This window comes from Propithecus coquereli, unplaced genomic scaffold (assembly GCF_000956105.1).
Source record: "Propithecus coquereli isolate 6110/MARCELLA unplaced genomic scaffold, Pcoq_1.0 Scaffold370, whole genome shotgun sequence".
Classification (NCBI taxonomy): domain Eukaryota; kingdom Metazoa; phylum Chordata; class Mammalia; order Primates; family Indriidae; genus Propithecus; species Propithecus coquereli.
In genome coordinates, this window is record NW_012149397.1 from 2,327,339 (window position 1) to 2,345,946 (window position 18,608).

Sequence of the window (18,608 nt, forward strand, 5' to 3'; positions counted from 1 at the left end):
ATCGGCCCCAAGGGCTCCAAAACACCGGCCAGGCGGGGCCCGGTGGGGCCAGTGAGCCACGTGAAGCCCTCTGTCACAGATGTGCATCAACGTCTCCCTGGGCCATAACAGGTCATTACAAAGATCCCATCATCTGTGGGATGTGGGAGATGGGACCCTCCACACACGGCCAGTCACGGCATCAGGCTGGCATCACCTTAAAGGGTGATGTGACAACAGCCACCAAAATTTAAAATGGATGTATACCCTTTGACCAGCAAGTCTACATCAGGAATCTCTCTGATGGCTATAAGGACACGTATGCACGAAAACCTAAGTACAAGGACACCATTCGCAGCACTGCTTGCAATGGCAGGTTCGCCGGGAGCCCAGGCCCCCATCAGTGGGAGCTGGTTGATGATCACAGTGGAGAATGATGCTGCTTTAGGAAGTGCACTGATGTGGGATGATTCTTGATAAGTTAAGAGAAAAAAGGGGAGATATAGAACCAGCTATGCAGTAAACCCCATCTGTGATTCAAAAAGTAGATATATATGTGTGTGTGCATAGAACATCCTGGAAGGGTACTTAAGGGATGGTTAGGAATATCTGCAGGCCCGGGGACAGGAGGTGGGCAGAGGCTTAACTTTCACTGACTTCCCCTTGGTATTGTTACATTTTAAACCATGAATAAATGAATACAAACATATTACAAGGTTATCCAGTTTAGGGGGAAAAAGCCATCTGCTAAAGTCTCAGGTCAAAGCCATGCACACGGCTGTGGACACTGGAGCAGCCCGAGCCCTACCGAGTCTGCAGCTCCAGCGACCTTTTTCTTCCTGTTAGGATGAATGTATGTGCTGTGTTCGGCTTGCCGATATCCTGCACCTGAAGGGACAAGGACAAAGAACAAAACATGAACAAAACCAAGCCGGTCATGGCAGTGACTCCAGCCTCACGTTCTCTGACTTGGAGGTGTTTCCCTGAGGAGGCGGCAGAGGTGACCCAGTAGCCCCTCAGGTCTGCAGGGAGGGGGCCACCGAGGCTCAGGGTCACGGTGGCTGCAGGCCGGCTGCTGCACAGAGCTGGGGTCTGCTGACCAAACCCACCCCAGCCAGCCCTGGTGGAGCCCGTCTTTCTCCACGGGGCACCACCTCCCAGCAGCAGCTGTCTCCCCTTGGGAAGGATGAGGATCTCCTAAGAAGAATGAGGAGGGCCTCAGCTACCCCGAAGATGTCTGAGTCCCCTGAATAGGTGTGCCCTGAGTTTAGAAATGTAAATAGGACACTGTGTGCCCAGAACTGATGAAACAGTCATTTATCCATAGAACTGCAGACTCGGATTCCAGCCCCTTCCATCAGGACATGACCACAGAGCACAGCGGCAGGCGTGGTGGCTCCCGGTGGTCCTTGAGCCAAGCCCCCATCCCAGCCGCCGACTGGCCAGCTGGTGCCCTTAGGGACGTACAGACCCTGGACCCTGCCCAGAACCTCTGGACATTCCCAGCCCACAGTTGAGAACTTCTGCATTAATATACTTAATTAATTAAAATACAACTGATTTCTGTGGAGAAACACTAGAAAAATGGTTTCTCCTAACTATATCAAAAGGTGTTTTTCACTAGCTGGTCATTGCTTTTGATAGTATTTCTCAATCTGGATTCAGAAGATTTCAAGGTAAGACGGGTTTTTGGTATTATCTAAGCAAAACTTTACTTTTTGAAATGATTACATACTTTGATTTAGCAAATATTTTTGGGTCACCATTAATTCAGAGCCCTATCCACAGGGGATGGGGACCCGTTCCAGCCCAGTCCCCACCATGAGACAGAGAACAGGCTTGAGGGACAGGGGGCAGCAAAGACAAAGGCCGTTCTAGACCACCCTGCACAGGCGTCTCTGACCCTCCTCCTGGCTCCGAGATGGTGCAAGACAGGAGAGAGCTCGGGACCCAGGGACCAGGCAAGGCCAGAGACCCTTCCCTACCCCAGATTTGTCCTGCAACCTTGAGCTTCATTTCTGGGTCTGTAAATAGGGCCTTGAGTCCTGGCCCACAGGTGACAGGGGTCTGCCCAGGTCCTGGCACTGTCCATGGCATCTCCTGTGGCCCTAGAGGCTGTGCACTGTTTCCTAACAACTGCCTGTCTCAGCCCCATCCTTCCAGCACGAGGTGGCAGTGATCTGGCGGGTGGGCCAAGCACAGAGAAGGGGGAACCCTGCCCACCCAGCCCGGGACGGATGTTCAGACAACGCCTTAGTCATGGATAGAGCCTGTGGCTTGGATTAGTGGGCAGGGGAGACAGGCTGCACAGCGGCGAGCACCGAGGCGTCCAGAGCCCAGGTGTCCTCAGCCCTGCAGGTTTGGGAGGGAGGGGCTCACCCACCTGGAGGCCCGAGATGTCCATCTTCTCCCGGACACTGAACTTCTGGCCCATGAGCCGCAGTTTGGGCACACAGTAAAGGACCATGCTGTTGAACTGCAAGAGGGACGGGCACAGGTGAGGGGCAGGGGCTGCTCAGTGGGCGACCCAGAGGCCCCAGTGAGCTTCTCATATGGGACATTTTTGTTTTTTTTTTGGTGGGGGATAGTGTCTCACTCTGTTGCCTGGGCTAGAGTGCAGTAGTTCAGTTATAGCTCACGGCAAACTCACACTCTTGGCTCAGCCTGCCTCAGCCTTCCAAGTAGCTGTGACTACAGGCACATGCCACCCTTTCCAGCTAATTTTTTAAAATTACTTTTTATATAGACAGGATCTCACTGTGTTGCTCAGGCTGATCTTGAACTCCTATCCTCAAGGGATCCTCCTTCCTCAGGCTCCCAAAGTGCTGGGATTACAGGTGTGAGCCACTGTGCCTGGCTGCATGTGGGACCTTTTTAAGTTTCCCTTCAATGTTATAAAGTAAATGTGTGCATTATTTTAACTATGGTTACATCTTTGGGCAAGGAGACTATAGATACTAGCTTTATTTTTGTCCAAATTTCTCTTTATATTTTAAAACAAGACTTTAAATTTTTAAGTCTTTTTAAATTGTGTAATAAAAACCAAAACTTTTGAATGAGCAATGAACATGGAAGAATCTCTCAGATGCACAAGTCAAGCAAAAGAGGCCAGACTCATCTCATGGCATTTATGTGGCACTCTGGAAAAGGCATAATTATAGAAACAGAGAACAGATCACTGGTCGCTGGGGCAGAGGCAGCGGGGGAGGGGGGGGAGCGCTTAACCACAAAGGGGCAGGACAAGGGAATTTGGCAGAGGGTGATCGAATTGTTCCATAACTTCATCGTGGTTACAACGACTGCATTTGTCAAAACTCAGAAATCTCCAGCAAAAGTGAGTTTTACTCAATGTAAATTTTAAAAACTTTATAAAAACCTTTCGAAGACATAATTGTTTATATAAGAAGACCTAGAGGAAAATTGAAATGGGAAGAAGAATCACGTCTATTTCTACTATCTCAGGGCAGCCAGGGTGGCTCTCTCTTTATACTTCCTTCCTGTCTTTTCCCCCACTCCAGGCGGGGTTTGGTTCTGGGAGAGTTGAAATCATGACGCCCTGCTGTGGTTCTTTGTGCTCCCCTGGCTGCTACAAGCTGGAGTCTGCTCAACTCCAGCAGAGGTAGATCAGGGAGAATGAGGATGTTGGCTGAGAGGGATAAAAACAGGAGACGTTTGCAGCACATGGGGCAGAGCCCTGGCAAAGGCTTGGTGCCTGGATGTGGAAGAATGAGGCTCCACGTGGCTGGGGGAACGGGGGGTCACCGATGGTGCCAGCAGTCCCAGTAAGAGAGGCCACAGAAGAGCCATGTCCTTGGGCAACCAGAGCCCTGCCAGCACTAGCCGGGGCCATGGGGAGGAGGCAAGGGAGGCTCTGTGGCTGGACTGGCAGGGCTGGGCTCACCAGGAAGAGGTGGCGGTCCTGGGTGGTGCCGTTCTTGGCTGACAGCTTCTGGATGTGGCCCTCCTTGATCAGCTCATTGGCCGGGTTGACAATGTCCTCCTCCCCACCCAGTTGCTCGTACACCTCCAAGAGCTTGTGCATTTTCTCCTGCAAGAGACACGAGGCTCAGGTAGATGCAAGGCATGTGGGGGCTGCTGGGGACTCAGAGGCACTGAGCCCTGTCCTGCCACGTGACCCGGGATCCAGATAGGACAGTGAGCCTCCCGACAACAGGTGGGGATGGAAAACATGGGGTGATATTCCGGTTGGGTATTGAAGGATGAATAGAAGTTCACCATGCAGGGAATAACAACAACAATAATAAATAACGACAGCAGCTAACTTCATTGCTGAGCCAGGTGCTGGTCTACACATGATGCATGTTTTAACTCATTTAATTCTGACACCGACCCTATGAGGTGGGTGCCATTAATATCTCCACTTTACAGACAAGGAAACTGAGGCATGGAGAAGTTGTGTGGCCATGACCCAGACTCGGTCAATCTGCACGTTACCTTCCCCTGGCCGTGGTGATTGGTGGGTGGTCACATGGCTGACCAGGAGTCTGAGGTGCAGAGGGACAGGGTCACAGCTTATGGCCGCAGCTTTGAGCTGGAAGCCAACACACAGAAGGCAGAGCCAAGCCCGCAGGAACCTCAACCACACAGCACTATCTGAGTCTGGACCTGCCGTGCCTCAGCAGCCCCTGACCTTGGACGTGGGTGATCTCAGCCTACACACCCTCAGCAGGCTGCTTTGCTGGCCGTTCTGCCTCTGGCAAGACGCAGGTAGATGCAAGTGGGCCACAGGGCACAGCACAGAGTGTAGGGGCACGAGAGCAGCCAGCAGTGGAGAGCTTAGAGGGGCAGACTGGGACAGGGCCGAGGGCCTTGTGGGAATCGGGGAGGTGGGTAGGTCCCTGGTATGGATACGGGGGAGCTGGGCGTGCACCTGCCTTCTACTAGGGGCTGGGTGTACCAGTGGAGTTTGCGTGTGCCCGGCATGCACCTAGGGGGCTGGGTGTGCACCTGTCATGTGCTGGGGGGCTGGGTGTGCACAGAGCAGCCCATGAAAGCGACGATTACAGCTTCATTGAATGAATGAATGAATGAATGACACCAACTCTGAGAGCTGATGCTTACTGAGCCAGGTCCTGCCTTGAGCACTTTACGTAGAGATATTCTTTTAATTCCCACAAGAGCCCAGTGAGACAGGTCCTGTCGGTGCCTCCGTTTCACGGAGGAGGAAACTAAGGCACAGAGTGCTAAATAACTCACCCAGGATCACAGGGCTAGCAAGGGGCAGGCCACGCAGATCAAGACGGCCCCCCGGCCCCCTGAGGATGGGGGTGTGTGTGTATGTGTGTGTGTGTAAGTGAGTGTGCTCGCATGCGAGTGAAGGTGCTCACTCAGGGGGCTCCCTGGGGCACAGGGGGTGGAGGTGCTCGTGGGTGGGGCCTACCCGCCCTGGCTGTCCCTGCACCACACTGCTGGTCCCCTCCCCATGCACTCACCACCTTCCGAATGGCTGCATTGGAGTGGTTGGCGGCAGTGGAGATGAGCTCCAGCGACCCTGCAGGGGCAAGATGCAGGGTTAGCCTGGGGGCCACGGGGGCTCCACACTTTCTCCCGAGAAGCTGACTCTGGAGCTCTGGGGCAGCTGTTGCCAGGGAGAGGTTCTGTCCCTGCTCTTGGCCCTGCCCACGGGTGCCTGGGCTGTTCCAGAGGCCTGGCCCTGGGGACCAGGGGTGTGACCCGTGGACCTGCAGACAGGCCCCTTTGCTGGGGCCAACAGCAGGAGGGCCTCCCACTCTCCTGCACAGACCCCTGCCCTGTGCTGCCCGCCGGCCACGCCGGTCACTGCCCTTGGCCCAGGGGCCCCGCCAGCCTCATGAGGCCCACTCCTGGGTCTAAGCTCTGGAGAGGGCCCGCATCCAGCAGCACCTCACCCAGACCAATATCCGCCCTCACACTGCAAGTAGGAGCGATTTTTCTCCGCCCTCGAAGACACTAAGTCACTTCCTGAGCTGTTCAGGGGGCCCGCTCTCTCTGTCCCCTCCTCTCTCTGTGCATCTCTCCGCGTCTCTGTCTCTCCTTTTTCTCTTTCTGTGTCTCCCTCTTTCTCTCTGTCTCTCTCTCTCCCCCATCTCTCTGTGTCTCTGTCTCTCTTCCCCCCCACTCTCTCTCTGTCTCTATCTCTCTGGATGTCTCTCTCCCTCCACCCCCTCTGTCTCTCTTTGTCTCCCCCTCCCCCTTTCGCCGCCTCCAGGGTTCTCGGCAGATCCCCCTGCCTCCCACAGGAGCCCTCAGCCTTGCAGCCTCCCAACTCACGCTCTGCATCCTTCCGGTCTGGGGCATCCCCCGGGAGCCTCTTCAGATAGTCCTTCAGCAGCAGCTCGTACCGGGGGACCCTCTGCACAGGCTCCAGCATGTGGTGCTGCAGCGTCAGGTTCCCGCACACCTCCTCCTTCTGTGGGGGACACAGGGCAGCGTGTGGACACCAGCCCCAGGAGGCCGAGATGGCTGGCACAGACCACACTTGACAGCTGGGAGAAGCGAGGCTCAGCAACGCTGACTGGCGGAGCGAGGATGGCCCCAGGCGGCCGGCTCTGGATCCAGAGCCTGCTCTTCTATCACGCCCTCACTGGAGAGAGTGAGCGCCAGGCCAGACCGCCTCCCCCCGGCCCCCGAATGGTCTCTCCCCACTCACATCCACGTGGGCCCGAAGCGCCTTCCACCCTCTGCCTAGAAACCAAGCAAAGCTTTGCCCAGCTCTCTTCGCCGTGAATCGGGTCGGTGTCTCTCTCACGCCAGAAGCCGCCCTGACGGTCCTTCTGCAAACTCCTCTCATCACAAACACAGCGTGAGTGTTCAGGTGGCACGCAGGGTGCTGGGACTCTCGAGGCCCTGTCCCTGCCCAGCACTGTCCCCGGTGCCCCGCAGCTCCCTCCCAGCCCCTCAGCTCCTCCTCGCTGCTGCCAGGGGATCCAGACCCTCCAGCCAGCACCTGAGCCCTAGACACACATGTGCTGAATGCTGTCACCAGTCACCCCTGTGCTCCCCACTCGGGTCCTCCTGCCCATGCCATTTGTCTCCTCCTCCCCCGACGATGCCCACTCGGCAGTGCCTCTGGCTGAGAGGGCTGCTGCCTGTCATCGTCCACCTGCATCCCCCACCCACGTGCCAGCAACTCGAGGGCCTCAGCCACTCTCACCGGGCTCAGGGCCCAGAACAGAACGGCTTCCGGCTCGGATGAGCTCAAAGATGCCTTGGATACAGCAGAGTGAGGAGAACCCTAGTTTGCAACCTTGCTAAAGACAATCGTTTCAATTGTGAGAATCTCAGGGGCTGGTGAGGAAGGGGATATTTACACAGTCTCAAAGTGTCTACCGACAGGAACTTCTTGACAGGGGAGAAACCTAACTGCACCTGAGAGTCCTGGCAGACGCACCTTCATCAGGTGAGCAACCCCAGAAAAGGGACAGGCAAGGATCGCAGCCCCCAGGCAGAGCTCCGTGACAGGGACACAGCCTCATTCGGTGAAAAGGCACAGCCCGAATCCAACTGTGGACCAATGACAGGCTGCAGGCAGGGCCTATACCCCGCAGGAAGACAAGGAGAGAGGCCTGTTCTCGACAGGAGGTAAATGCAATAACGAACGCAATGTATGGCCCTGGGTTGGGTTATGGACCAGAAAAAAAGAAAAAGAAAAAAAAAAAGAACATTATTGGGACAAGTGACATTTGAGTGTGGGCTGTGGAGTAGACAGTACTGTGACATCAGTGTAAAATTCCCTGATTTTGGTCACTGCGCTGTGGTCATAAAAGAGAACACCTGTGCACATTCAGTGATGAAGGGCTGCGGGGCCTGCAACTGAGTCTCGAAACGCTCAAAAATAATAATCATACGTGTGTTCAGTGAGAAAGATACAGAAGATAAAATGTTAACAGGTTGCCATTTTTGCAACTTTTCTGTAAACATCAGAAATTATTTCGAAACAAAAGTTTAAATAATTTAAAATATGCTTTGGATTGAACAAAGGAAACCTCCAAAGGCCACAGGAACCTTCGTTGTCACGAGATCCCGTTTTTTCTTTCTTTTTTTTTTTTTGGTTTGTACCCAGGTTGGGGGCTTTTATTTACAGAAAGGCCTGGGTAGATCTGGGAAGAACGTGGAGGTTGGGGGTGGCAGGGAGAGCTATGCCAGAGAGGGAAGGGGAGACGAATGTTTAAATACTCAGATGGGAGGCGGGAAGGAAGTAGTGGGGCTGGCTTAAGGATAGCTGTCAGGGTTGTCACCCATCAGCAGTCACCCAGTAAGTCCAGAGAGTGAAAATGGGATCAGGAACCAGCAGAGACCTCAGTCCGCCTGCCCCAAGGACAAGATGGCAGTGGAGAGCGGTGCAGGTTAAGGAGACATTGTGTGGTAACAGCTGAGTGATGCTCCGGGAAGGAAAGCCACCCCACTCCCTTCGGAGCTTCGACTCTCCAGCGACCCTTGCCCTGTCTGTCGGCCTCACCTCTTCACTCTAGTGCCCTACCTCCCCTTCCCCCATGTTTTAGAATTCCTTTTCCTCAGGGCTCCTGGGTTCCAGACAGATGGTCCTGGGAAAGTTGGTTTCCTGGGCTGAGGGACGAGGTGCATGTCCACCCAGAGGGGACCTGGTTCTACCCCACCCAGGATGCCGCTGCTGTTCGGGCCTCATGCTCATGGCCCTTTGATGGTCCCGGGTTCCGTAAGGCGGGCAGAGGCATAAGCTGAGGCTCCGAGGCAGGCTGCAGGCTCACAAAAGCCCGGCAGCCCCACGGGGCCTGGCAGGCCACGTCGGCCTGCCTCTCCTGGAGCCCCTGGGGACTCTCTGTCTCCATCCTTGCCATTGACTGCCTGGCCAGGCCGGCCAGGGAGACCTGGGATTCCTGGGGGCCCAGGCATCCCCGGGTGCCCACGTCCCACTTCTCCTCGATCACCCTCCTCTCCATGTTTTCCCTTGGGCCCCGTGTTGCCAATCTGACCCACAGCCCCGATGATGCCAGGAATGCCCCGAGGGCCAGGGTTCCCACAGGGTCCCTGTTTGCCTGGGTACCCAGGGGGCCCAGGAGGTCCTGGGGGGCCCATCATCCCTGCAGCACCCAAGGCTTCTCGCTTGGCACTCACAGCTACCTCTGCCAGTTGCTCGCCAGGCCCTGTCTCCCAGGCTGTCCCGGCAAGCCTTGGTCTCTGGCCAGTCCTCGAGGGCCAGGAAGCCCAGGGTAGCCCTGCACTCCTGGGGCGCCCGCATCCCTGCTGGGGCCAGGGTAGCTGGGTTCTCCGCGGACTCCTTGCTGCCAGGGAAAGGGGTGGGCCGAAATCCCGTTTTTTCCACGCCAGGGCTTCTCAGCCTCGGCACTATGGACATCTGGGTGGGACGGTTTTCTGTCGCAGTGTCCTGTCCTGCCCTGCGGCTGCTACAGCATCCAGCCCTCCTGTCACCAGGTGCCAGGAGCACCACCGACATGCGCAGACCCAGCCTGGGTCCTTGACGGTGAAGTCATCCGCGGAGGGTGGCTACGCCTGGGGTGGACAGTCCTCCCCACAGCCTGCCCAGCCCAGCGCCTGAGATCTGCCCAGGATGAGGGGACGCAATGACTGGCAGCTGGCCTGTGACCAGGGACCGTGACTGTCCACAAGTATCCCTGGGCAGACGGCGCCCAGGACAAGGCAGTGCTGGTGCGGCTGCCGCAGACGACTGTCCATCCTCCCTGTACAGAAGGTGTCTACCCGCCGAAGGCTGGCCACACTCAAGGACCTGGCTGGCCAGGTGTGCAGGGGGGCGCAGCCTGTGCCAGGTGAGAGCCTGTTTCGCTGCACCTGGAGGAACTCATTCGCACTCGACAGCACACGTGTCCCACTACGCCTCGTGGCTGTGGAGGATTTCAGTGCTGCGGCGCCTCCAGAGCAAGGACAAACCCCAGACTGTGGCCACGTCTACCCCTTCATCCTGAAGCCTAGAGGGGCGTCTACCTGAGAAGAAAACCAAATGCATCCTGATTTTGTCTTTTTCTTCTGTTCTTCCTGAGAATAACCAAATCAGATACTAACTGGCCAATGCAAATTTAGACAGATTCCAACTTCCTCAATTGTGGCTTTGATGATAATGATGATGATGATGATGATGACAATGAGGAAGGGGGAGGAGGAGGGGTGGGGGAAGAGAGGAAAAGAAAAATAGCAAACTTACGCATCAGGACTAGGAAGGACACCAGGGCCCCGTGGACCTTGGGTCAGGGAGGTGCTGGAGACACCAGCCATGGTCCCTATTGGTAACTTACGGTGCTGGCTCTAAGAGCAGCTGCAAACCTGGCGTGGATGGTTAACAAGACCACAGGGGAACACACTTACTGGAAAAGGAAACTACGTCCTAGAAAGCAGGACTTTGTTCTTGTCCCCTCTGTGGGACTGCAGAGCCACAGCACCTGCCCGGCCTAAGCATCCGTCTTTTCGACTGGTCCCCGTCTGCCCCATAGGCCTGGCTGTCGCCCCAGCTGGGACGATTGGACCCTGGCCCCACAGACGCAGGCAGCACAGGTTGCAGGGCTGCTGGGTCAGCAGAAATGGAGCTTGGGGAGGCTGGAAGTGACTCTCGGTGGGGACAGCTGGAGTGAGAGCCACGTGGAGGGCCTGAGGTATGGAGGGGCGTGGGCATGGGGACACAGAAGGGGAGAAGGAAGGGCTCTGTGTGAGGACAGGGCTCTCCTCTCTAAGACCCGATGCTGATACTGAGATGGGGACATTTGAAGGACTCAAAGGACCTAGGACTCTGCACAAGGAAACTGTGGTAACCTGGTGGCAGTGGGGTCTGGGGAAAATGCAGAAAGTTTCAAGGGGCCACCCCAAATCCAGGATCACCACAGAGAATGCTCAGGGCCCATGAGCCCTGCAGGGTAAATGGGGCAGGGGATGTGTGTGCGTGCACAAGTGTGTGAGAGTGTGCATGTGCACACATGTGTGCCTGTGCGTGCGGGGTCGCTGGTGATGTTGGGACAAGCAGCTAACTATAAAACTGGATTCTTGCCACGTACCACAATCTACCTGAAAACTATGCTGGGGTAGCTTTTTAAATTTTTAAAATTAAGCCATAAAGTTAGGGAAAAAAAATAATTTATATAATCTTAGGTAGTGGGAAATGCATTTATAAAGAAGTAAATGTAGTTAAACAAAAATTTTGTATGGCAAATATCACCACAAGGTTAAAAAATAAAAGGTCAAAAGAATCTGCAACATGCAAGACAAAACAATTGATGCTCTTAACATAAAAAAACCTTGTAAATCAATAAGAAAAAGACCAGCCTTGCAGGAGACAACAGCAGCAAGGGCTGTGAGTAGGCTGTTTGTGGAAAAAGAAAAAGAAAAGATCAATATAACATTTTAAAAGTGCCTGCACTAGATATTGAGGGACACTGTGGAATCCTAGACTGTCCTTTGAACCCAGGTTCTATCAAATAATTATTCATGATGCTGTAGGTTGCATGACTTCTTGAGCCACGATTTTCTCACCCATGAAATGGGAATGATGATTTGTCTCTGGCAGTTATGGTAAGGATCAAAACATCAGCAGAGCATCTGGACACATCTCATAATTTTAGTGATTTTCTCTATGTTCCAAAATTTCAATAATGTCATATATTATTAATACTTTTTGGAGTAAAAAATTTATGTTTTTAAAAATAACACACCCAGCTTTGTGCCCCTCGGGGATGTCTGCACCCACAGGCCTGCAGCCCACCCTACCTGGATGCCGTGGATGATGTCTTTAAACAGCGGGGAGCGCTGCGTCCAAGTGCTCACCAGCCCCACGGCCCGGTCGAAGTTCTTGACATACTCGCCGTACATCTTCAGGAATGGGGCCAGCTTCTGCAGGATGTCCCCGAGCCGGGGGTTCCTGTCCCTTTGTGGGGGAGTGAAATCATCAGAGAAATAGCCCAGGTGGGACAAAGGCTTGAGGTTAGTGGACATGAATTTTCCCGGGGGGGCGGGCAGGGTGACGGCTCGGGGCAAGGCCTGACTCCCAGCTCTGTGTGATGCTGAGCAAATTGGTCACCCTCACTGAGGCTTAGTTTCCTCCCCTATATCACATGGGTTAGAAAACAGTATGTTACTGAGGGATTAAATGAGAGGATGCCTATAATACACTTCACCAGTGCAGGATTAGAGCCAGTGCCCCAAATACAGGAGGTATTAGAAGTAGGACCACTCCAGTGATGGGCCACAGTTCTCAAAGAGGATCAGTGAAATACATTTTTACTCCCTTGCAGCGAGCAAAGTTTAGAAACCATGGCTCTGTGCATTGCTGGCAAAGTCATGGGGAAAGTAGCACTTTGCAGTACTGATAATAAAAACTAACTGCTGCTTTGGACAGGAATTTACAAATAAGTTTCGAGAAGCAGAAAAATACACTGATAGACTTTCAACCAGAAAGGAGTGGGGTCAGGATTGGACCCAGGACAGTAGGGAAGGGAGGCGTGCAGGCCACCATGAGACAGTTCCCCCAGTGCCTGCCTGGCGTTTAGTGTCACCCCCAGGTGTCCATGGACGGTACTCACCACTCCTCCGTGATCCGAGTCTGCAGCTCAGGCAGCAGGAACTGCCCGTGGAAACGGTGGATGGAGGAGATGTTGGAGAAGATGCCCGTGGTGACTTCAGGAGGAATCCCTGCTTCGGTCAGCCTGGTGCAGAAAACCTGGGGTGGAGAAGCCCACACAATGGCCACTGAAGGTCATCCACCACAGACAGTTATGATCGGGCATCAGCCACATATGTGGACACTCAGGAGGGGCTGCCACCACCTCGTGTTATCTTAATGAACTTCAGAGTCATTTTCCTCCCTTTCCGTCAAACTGCTTTGAAGAACTCATGGTCTTAACGCAAGCTTACTTATGGGTAAGGATTGTGGGTGAGGCAGGGACCGTGCCCTGAGGGGTTTATATGCATCCTTCCTCAGCCACCTTGCATGGGAAATGGAAGGTCCAGATTTCCTTCTCTGGCTTGTGAAACACAAACATAGGCAACACACTCTGTCAAAACCCTGGCTCCATTGGTGCTTTATTTCCTGTGCTCATAAGCCCTGTGTTGCCACAGGGACAGGGATGAGTAGCATCCACTGTCCCATCTATTTATGCAGAAAAGTGTCCAGAACCCATTTGTGTTCTCAGATAATGCAACTGCCAAGAAGAAATGTCCGAAAGGTTACTGGACAAATCCTTTGCCCCACGCCACAACCACTGAAAGCAAAAAAAATATTTCTAGATTAGACTTAAATTTGTCTGAGTTTTAGTATTTAAGTAATTTGTTCTCCAACTGTAATGCCCAACCAATGCTAAGAGATAGAAAGTTTGCCTCTGAAACTGCCCACTGAAACTCTGAAAATGGACAAAGGCAGGCCCCTGAGCCACGTGCGCTACCTGGTCCAGCAGGTGCAGCCGCTTCACGTAGGTCTCCTCAGTGTGCAGGAGCTCCTGGGCAATGTGGAGCAGCTTCTGGGGGTCAGAGTGCTGTGGAGAGAGGACGTGCAGCTCACCTGGGGAGCCGAGCCTTGGGAGCAGCACCTAACAGCGGCTGCCGCTGTGTGCTAGGATAACCAGGGCTATGAGGCCGCTGGGACTGGGATGTGGCACCCAGTTCTCGTGGATGCTATTTCCAGGGAGGTTTCTGGGAAAAGTGCAACAGTTTATGCCAATCCCCCAAAACCCTCTCCATCCCTGAGGTGACTCTACCCTCCTGGGGCTGTGACAGGGCAGCTGCAGCAAGCACATCAAAATATATCGCAGAGCAATGTCAGCAAGATAGTGGATTAGAAAGCTACAGAGAAACAGAAGAACACAGCCCAGTCAAAGGAACAAAATAACAATTACAAAACCAACCCCAAAGAAACACAGATCTATGAGCGGCTCGAGAAAAGTCTAAATGGCTATAATAAAGATGCTCAATGACCTAAAAGAGAACGCACACAACGAAAAAATAAAACCAGGAATTGAGGCAGGAACAAAACGAGAACATTGACAAAGAGACAGAAACTATACAAAAGGATAAAATAGACATTCTGGAGCTAAAATATACAGTAACTGAACTGAGAAATTCATAAGAGGGGTTCCATAGCAGACTCGACCAGGTAAAAGAATCAGCAAGCTTGAAGAGAGGTTATTTGAAATCATAGAGTCAGAGAAGTAAAAACAAAAAAGAATGAAGAAAAGCAAAGAAAGCCTAAGGGATTTATGAGACACCATCAAATATATAATGTGTGTGTCTCCAAAGGAGAAGAGAGAAAAAGGGGCAGGGAGTTTATTTAAAGAAATAATGAGGCCAGGCACGATGGTTCGCGTCTGTAATCCTAGCACTCTGGGAGGCTGAGGTGGGAGGATTACTTGAGCTTGAGTTCGATACTGGCCTGAGCAAGAGCGAGACCCCATTGCTACCAAAAATACAAAAATTAGCCAGGCATGGTGGGGGGTGCCTGAAGTCCCAGCTACTCAGGAGGCTGAGGCAGGAGGATTGCTGGAGCCCAGAAGTTTGAGATTGAAGTAAGCTATGATGACATACATTGCACTCCAGCTGGGGTGACAGAGCAAGACTCTGTCTCCCAAGTAAAAGAAAATAAAAGAAAAGAAATAATGGCTGAAAACCTCCAAAATCTGAAGAAAGCAATGGACATAAAAATTCAAGAAGCTCAAAGAATTCCGACAAGGATAAATCAAAAGAGAATCACACCAAGATATATTATAATCAAACTGTCTAATGTCAAAGACAAAGAAAATCTTAAAAACAGGAAGAGAAAATCAATTTGTCTCCTGCAAGGGGGCTTCCATACGTTTATCAGAGGATTTCCCAGCAGAAACTTTGCAGGCCAGAAGGGAGTGGGATGATATATTCAAAGTGCTAAAAGGAAAAAAACCAAAAAACAAAAACAAAAAACCCTGTCAACCAAGAATACTGTCTTCAGCAAAACTGTCCTTCAAAAATGAAGGAGAAATTAAGACTTTCCCAGATAAATAAAAGCTAAGAAGAGTTCATTACCACTAGACCTGCTCTAAAAAAAAAAAATGGTAAAAGGAATCCTTCAAATTGAAACAAAAGGATGGTAAATGGCAACACAAAGCCACATGATAATATAAGGTTCTCCAGTAAAAGTTAATACATAGACAAATAAAATAAACTGTACTATTGTAATTCTGGCCCATGAAATTTAAATTACAAAAACATTTAAAAACTTTATATCTATTTTAATCGGTATACCATATACAAAGGTGAATTTGTGACATCAAGAATACAGCAGGGAGGGGGAGGTGGAACTGTAAAGGAGTAGAGGTTTTATATGCGATTGCAGTTATCAGAGAATGCTATAACTTAAAGATGTTTTACATAACTGCAACAGTAAATGCAAATAAAATATCTATAGAATATACACAAAAGGAAATGCAAGCCAGGCACAGTGGCTCACGCCTGTAATCTCAGCACTTTAGGAGGCTGAGGCAGGAGGATCACTTGAGGCCAGGAGTTCGAGACCAGCCTGAGCAACATAGTGAGACCCCATCTCTACAAAATATGAAGAAAATTAGCCAGGCATGATGGCACTCACCTATAGTCCCAGCTACTTGGGAGGCTGACGCAGAAGGATCACTTGAGCCCAGGAGTTTGAGGTTGCAGTGAGCTATTATCATGCCACTGCACTCCAGCCTGAGTGACAGAGCAAGACCCTATCTCAAAAACAATAAAATTTTAAAAATAAAAAAGAAAATGAAAAGGGAGCCAAAGCATAGCACTACAAAAAATCAATGAAATACAAAGGAAGGCAGTAAGAGAGTAAAGGAAGGACAGAAAAAGCTATAAGACATACAAAAAACAATGAGCAAAATGGCCATAGTTAGTCCTCCCCTATCATTAAGTACTTTTGATGTAAATGTGTTAAACTCCCCAATCAAAAGACAGACTGGCTGAATGGAGTAAAAACAATAGCGTCCAACTCTATGCTATTCACAAGAGACTCACTTTAGTTATAAGAATATACATAAGCTGAAAGTAAAAAGATGGACAAAGATAATCCATGTAAATGGTAACCAAAAAAGAACAGAAGCTGTCCCATTTATATCAGACAAAACAGACTTTAAATCAAAAGCTGTTCTATGAAGCAAAGAAGGACATTATATAATGATACAAGGGTCAAGTCACCAAGAAGACACAATCAGCATAAATATTTATGCATCAAACCTCAGAGCTCCTAAATATGTGAAACAAATTTTGACAGAATTGAAGGGAGAAAGAGAGAGCAACAAAATAATAGTAGGAGATTTCAGAGCCCATTGTTAATAATGGATAGAACCAGACACAAGATCAATAAGGAAATAGAGGGCTTGAACAATACTATAGACAATTGGACCTAACAGAGAAATACAGAACACTCCACCCAATAACCGCAGAAGATGCATTCCTCCCAAGTACGCCTAGAACACTCTCTAGGACAGACCTCAGGTTAGGCATAAAACAATTCTTAAAAGATTCAAAAAGACAAATCATACAAAGTAACTTTTCCAGTTACAGCGGAATGAAACTAGAAATCAATAACACAATGTAAACCCACAGACATGTGCAAATTTACCGCACTTGAATAGCCAAAGGGTAAAAGAAGTCACAAGGGAAATTAGAAAATACAGTGAGACTAAATGAAATCACAACATACTTACAGGATGCAGTGAAAGAAGTGCCAGCAGGGAAGTTTATAGCTATAAATATGTACGTTGAAAAGGGAAAAAGAGCTTGAATCAACAACTGAACTCTACACGTCAAGAAACTCGAAAAAGAACATACTAAACCCAAAGCTAGAAGAAGGAAGGAAATAATAAAGATCAGAACAGAGATAAATAAAATAGAGAAAAACAATAGGAAAAAACCCCTTAGAGTTGGTTTTTTGAAAAGATCAACGAAATCAACAAAACTTCAGCTACATTAACTAGGGAAAAGAGGGCGACCACTCAAATGTCAGAAATGAAAGAGAGGACATTGCAATTGATGCCACAGGAATAAAAAGATTATGAGAGAATACTAGGAACGATTCTATGCCAACACATCGAATAACCTAGAAGAAATGGAAAAAAATTTCTAGAAACACAACCCATGAAAACTGAATCATTAAGAAATAAAAAATCTGAAAAAAATCAATAATGAGTGAGATTGGATTAGTGATCACAAACCTCCCAACAAAGGAAAGTCTGAAACCAGATGGCTTCACTGATGAATTCTGCCAAACATTAAAGAAGAATTAACACCAATCCTCTTGAAATTCTCCCAAAAAAATTGAAGAGGAGGGAACACTTCCAAGCTCATTCAATGAGGCCAGCATTAATTATCCTGATACCAAAGCCATACAGACACTACAAGAAAAACAAAAAACAAAACCAAAAAGGAAAAAAAACAAAAAACAAAACAAAACTACAGGCCAATATCCCTGATGAATATTGATGCAAAAGTCCTCAACAAATTACTAGAAAATCAAATTCAACAGCGTATTAAAAGGAGTATACACCATGACCAAGTTTGTTGCTGGAATGCAACGACGGTTCAACATACAAAAATCAGTTAATGTATTAATAATGCATCACATTAACAGAATGAAGGACAAAAACCACATGATCATCTCAATTGATGTAGAAAAAGCATTTGACAAGCTTCAACACCCTTTCATGATAAAAACACTCGACAAACTAGGAATAGAATAAAACTACCTCAACATAACAAAGGCCATATATGACAAGCCCACAGCTAACATCATATTAAATGGTGAAAGACTGAAAGCTTTCCCTTTAAGGTTAGAAACAAGACAAGGAAAAAAACCCCTAAGAGTTGGTTTTTTGAAAAGATCAACAAAATTGACAAAACTTTAGCTAAATTAACTAGGGAAAAGAAAGTGACCATTCAAATAGCTAAAATCAGAAATGAAAGAGGGGACATTACAATCGATGTCACAGGAATAATTCACCTTCCATCCAGTGTAGTACTGGAAGTTCTAGACAGCGCAATCAGGCAAGAAAAAGAAAAAACAAAGGCATCCAAATTGGAAAGGAAGAAGTAAAATTATTTTCTGTTCACAGATGACATGATTTTATATGCAGAAAACTCTAAAGATTCCATAAAAAATTGTTAGGACTAATGAACCAATTCAGCAAAGTCACAGGATACCAAAAGAACACACAAAAGTCTTTTGGGCCTGGGGATGCAGAGTTCAGATCGCGACAGCCCTGCACAGAGACTTGGGAACACGTTCGCCCTGTGCCTCGGCTTCCCCGTCTCTAGCACGGGGCTAACAGCAGCACCTTCTGGAAAGCACAGATGGGAGAGTGGGATGACAGTCTGCTGGGGGGCCTCGGCCTCCCCCCACAGCCTCCTGTGTTAATATTTTTAGCAGACTAGCACGCTCAAGCTAAAGCTTGGAGAAAGAGAAAGGAAAGGGAAGAAAGAGATGCAGTGCGACTCCCGGCGAGCCGGCAAGGGGGCCTCGCTAACTTCCGGGGTGCCGTCCCTTCCTGGCTTGGCCTCTGCGCCTGTCGCACGTGTGCCGAGCTGCCTCCAGTCTCAGTCCGCCCAGGGCTCCGCCGCTGCCGGGTGGGGACGAAGCCTTCTGCGGAGAAGGCGCGGGGAGCCCGTGTCCCGGAGGCGGCGGCTGGTCA

General features: G+C 50.2%; 1 protein-coding gene across 1 annotated transcript in view; it reads right to left on the reverse strand.

Annotated features, from left to right (window-relative positions):
* Positions 1-18,608, reverse strand: part of FGD3 (FYVE, RhoGEF and PH domain containing 3) — a 50,778-nt gene that overhangs the window by 15,661 nt on the left and 16,509 nt on the right. The window contains exons 4-11 of the mRNA XM_012651816.1: positions 13,356-13,445; positions 12,498-12,634; positions 11,686-11,842; positions 6,250-6,388; positions 5,433-5,491; positions 3,881-4,027; positions 2,363-2,455; positions 788-867 (exon numbers count right to left, since the gene is read on the reverse strand). Coding sequence (XP_012507270.1) covers positions 788-867; positions 2,363-2,455; positions 3,881-4,027; positions 5,433-5,491; positions 6,250-6,388; positions 11,686-11,842; positions 12,498-12,634; positions 13,356-13,445 — 902 coding nt within the window. The remainder of the gene's footprint in view (positions 1-787; positions 868-2,362; positions 2,456-3,880; positions 4,028-5,432; positions 5,492-6,249; positions 6,389-11,685; positions 11,843-12,497; positions 12,635-13,355; positions 13,446-18,608) is intronic.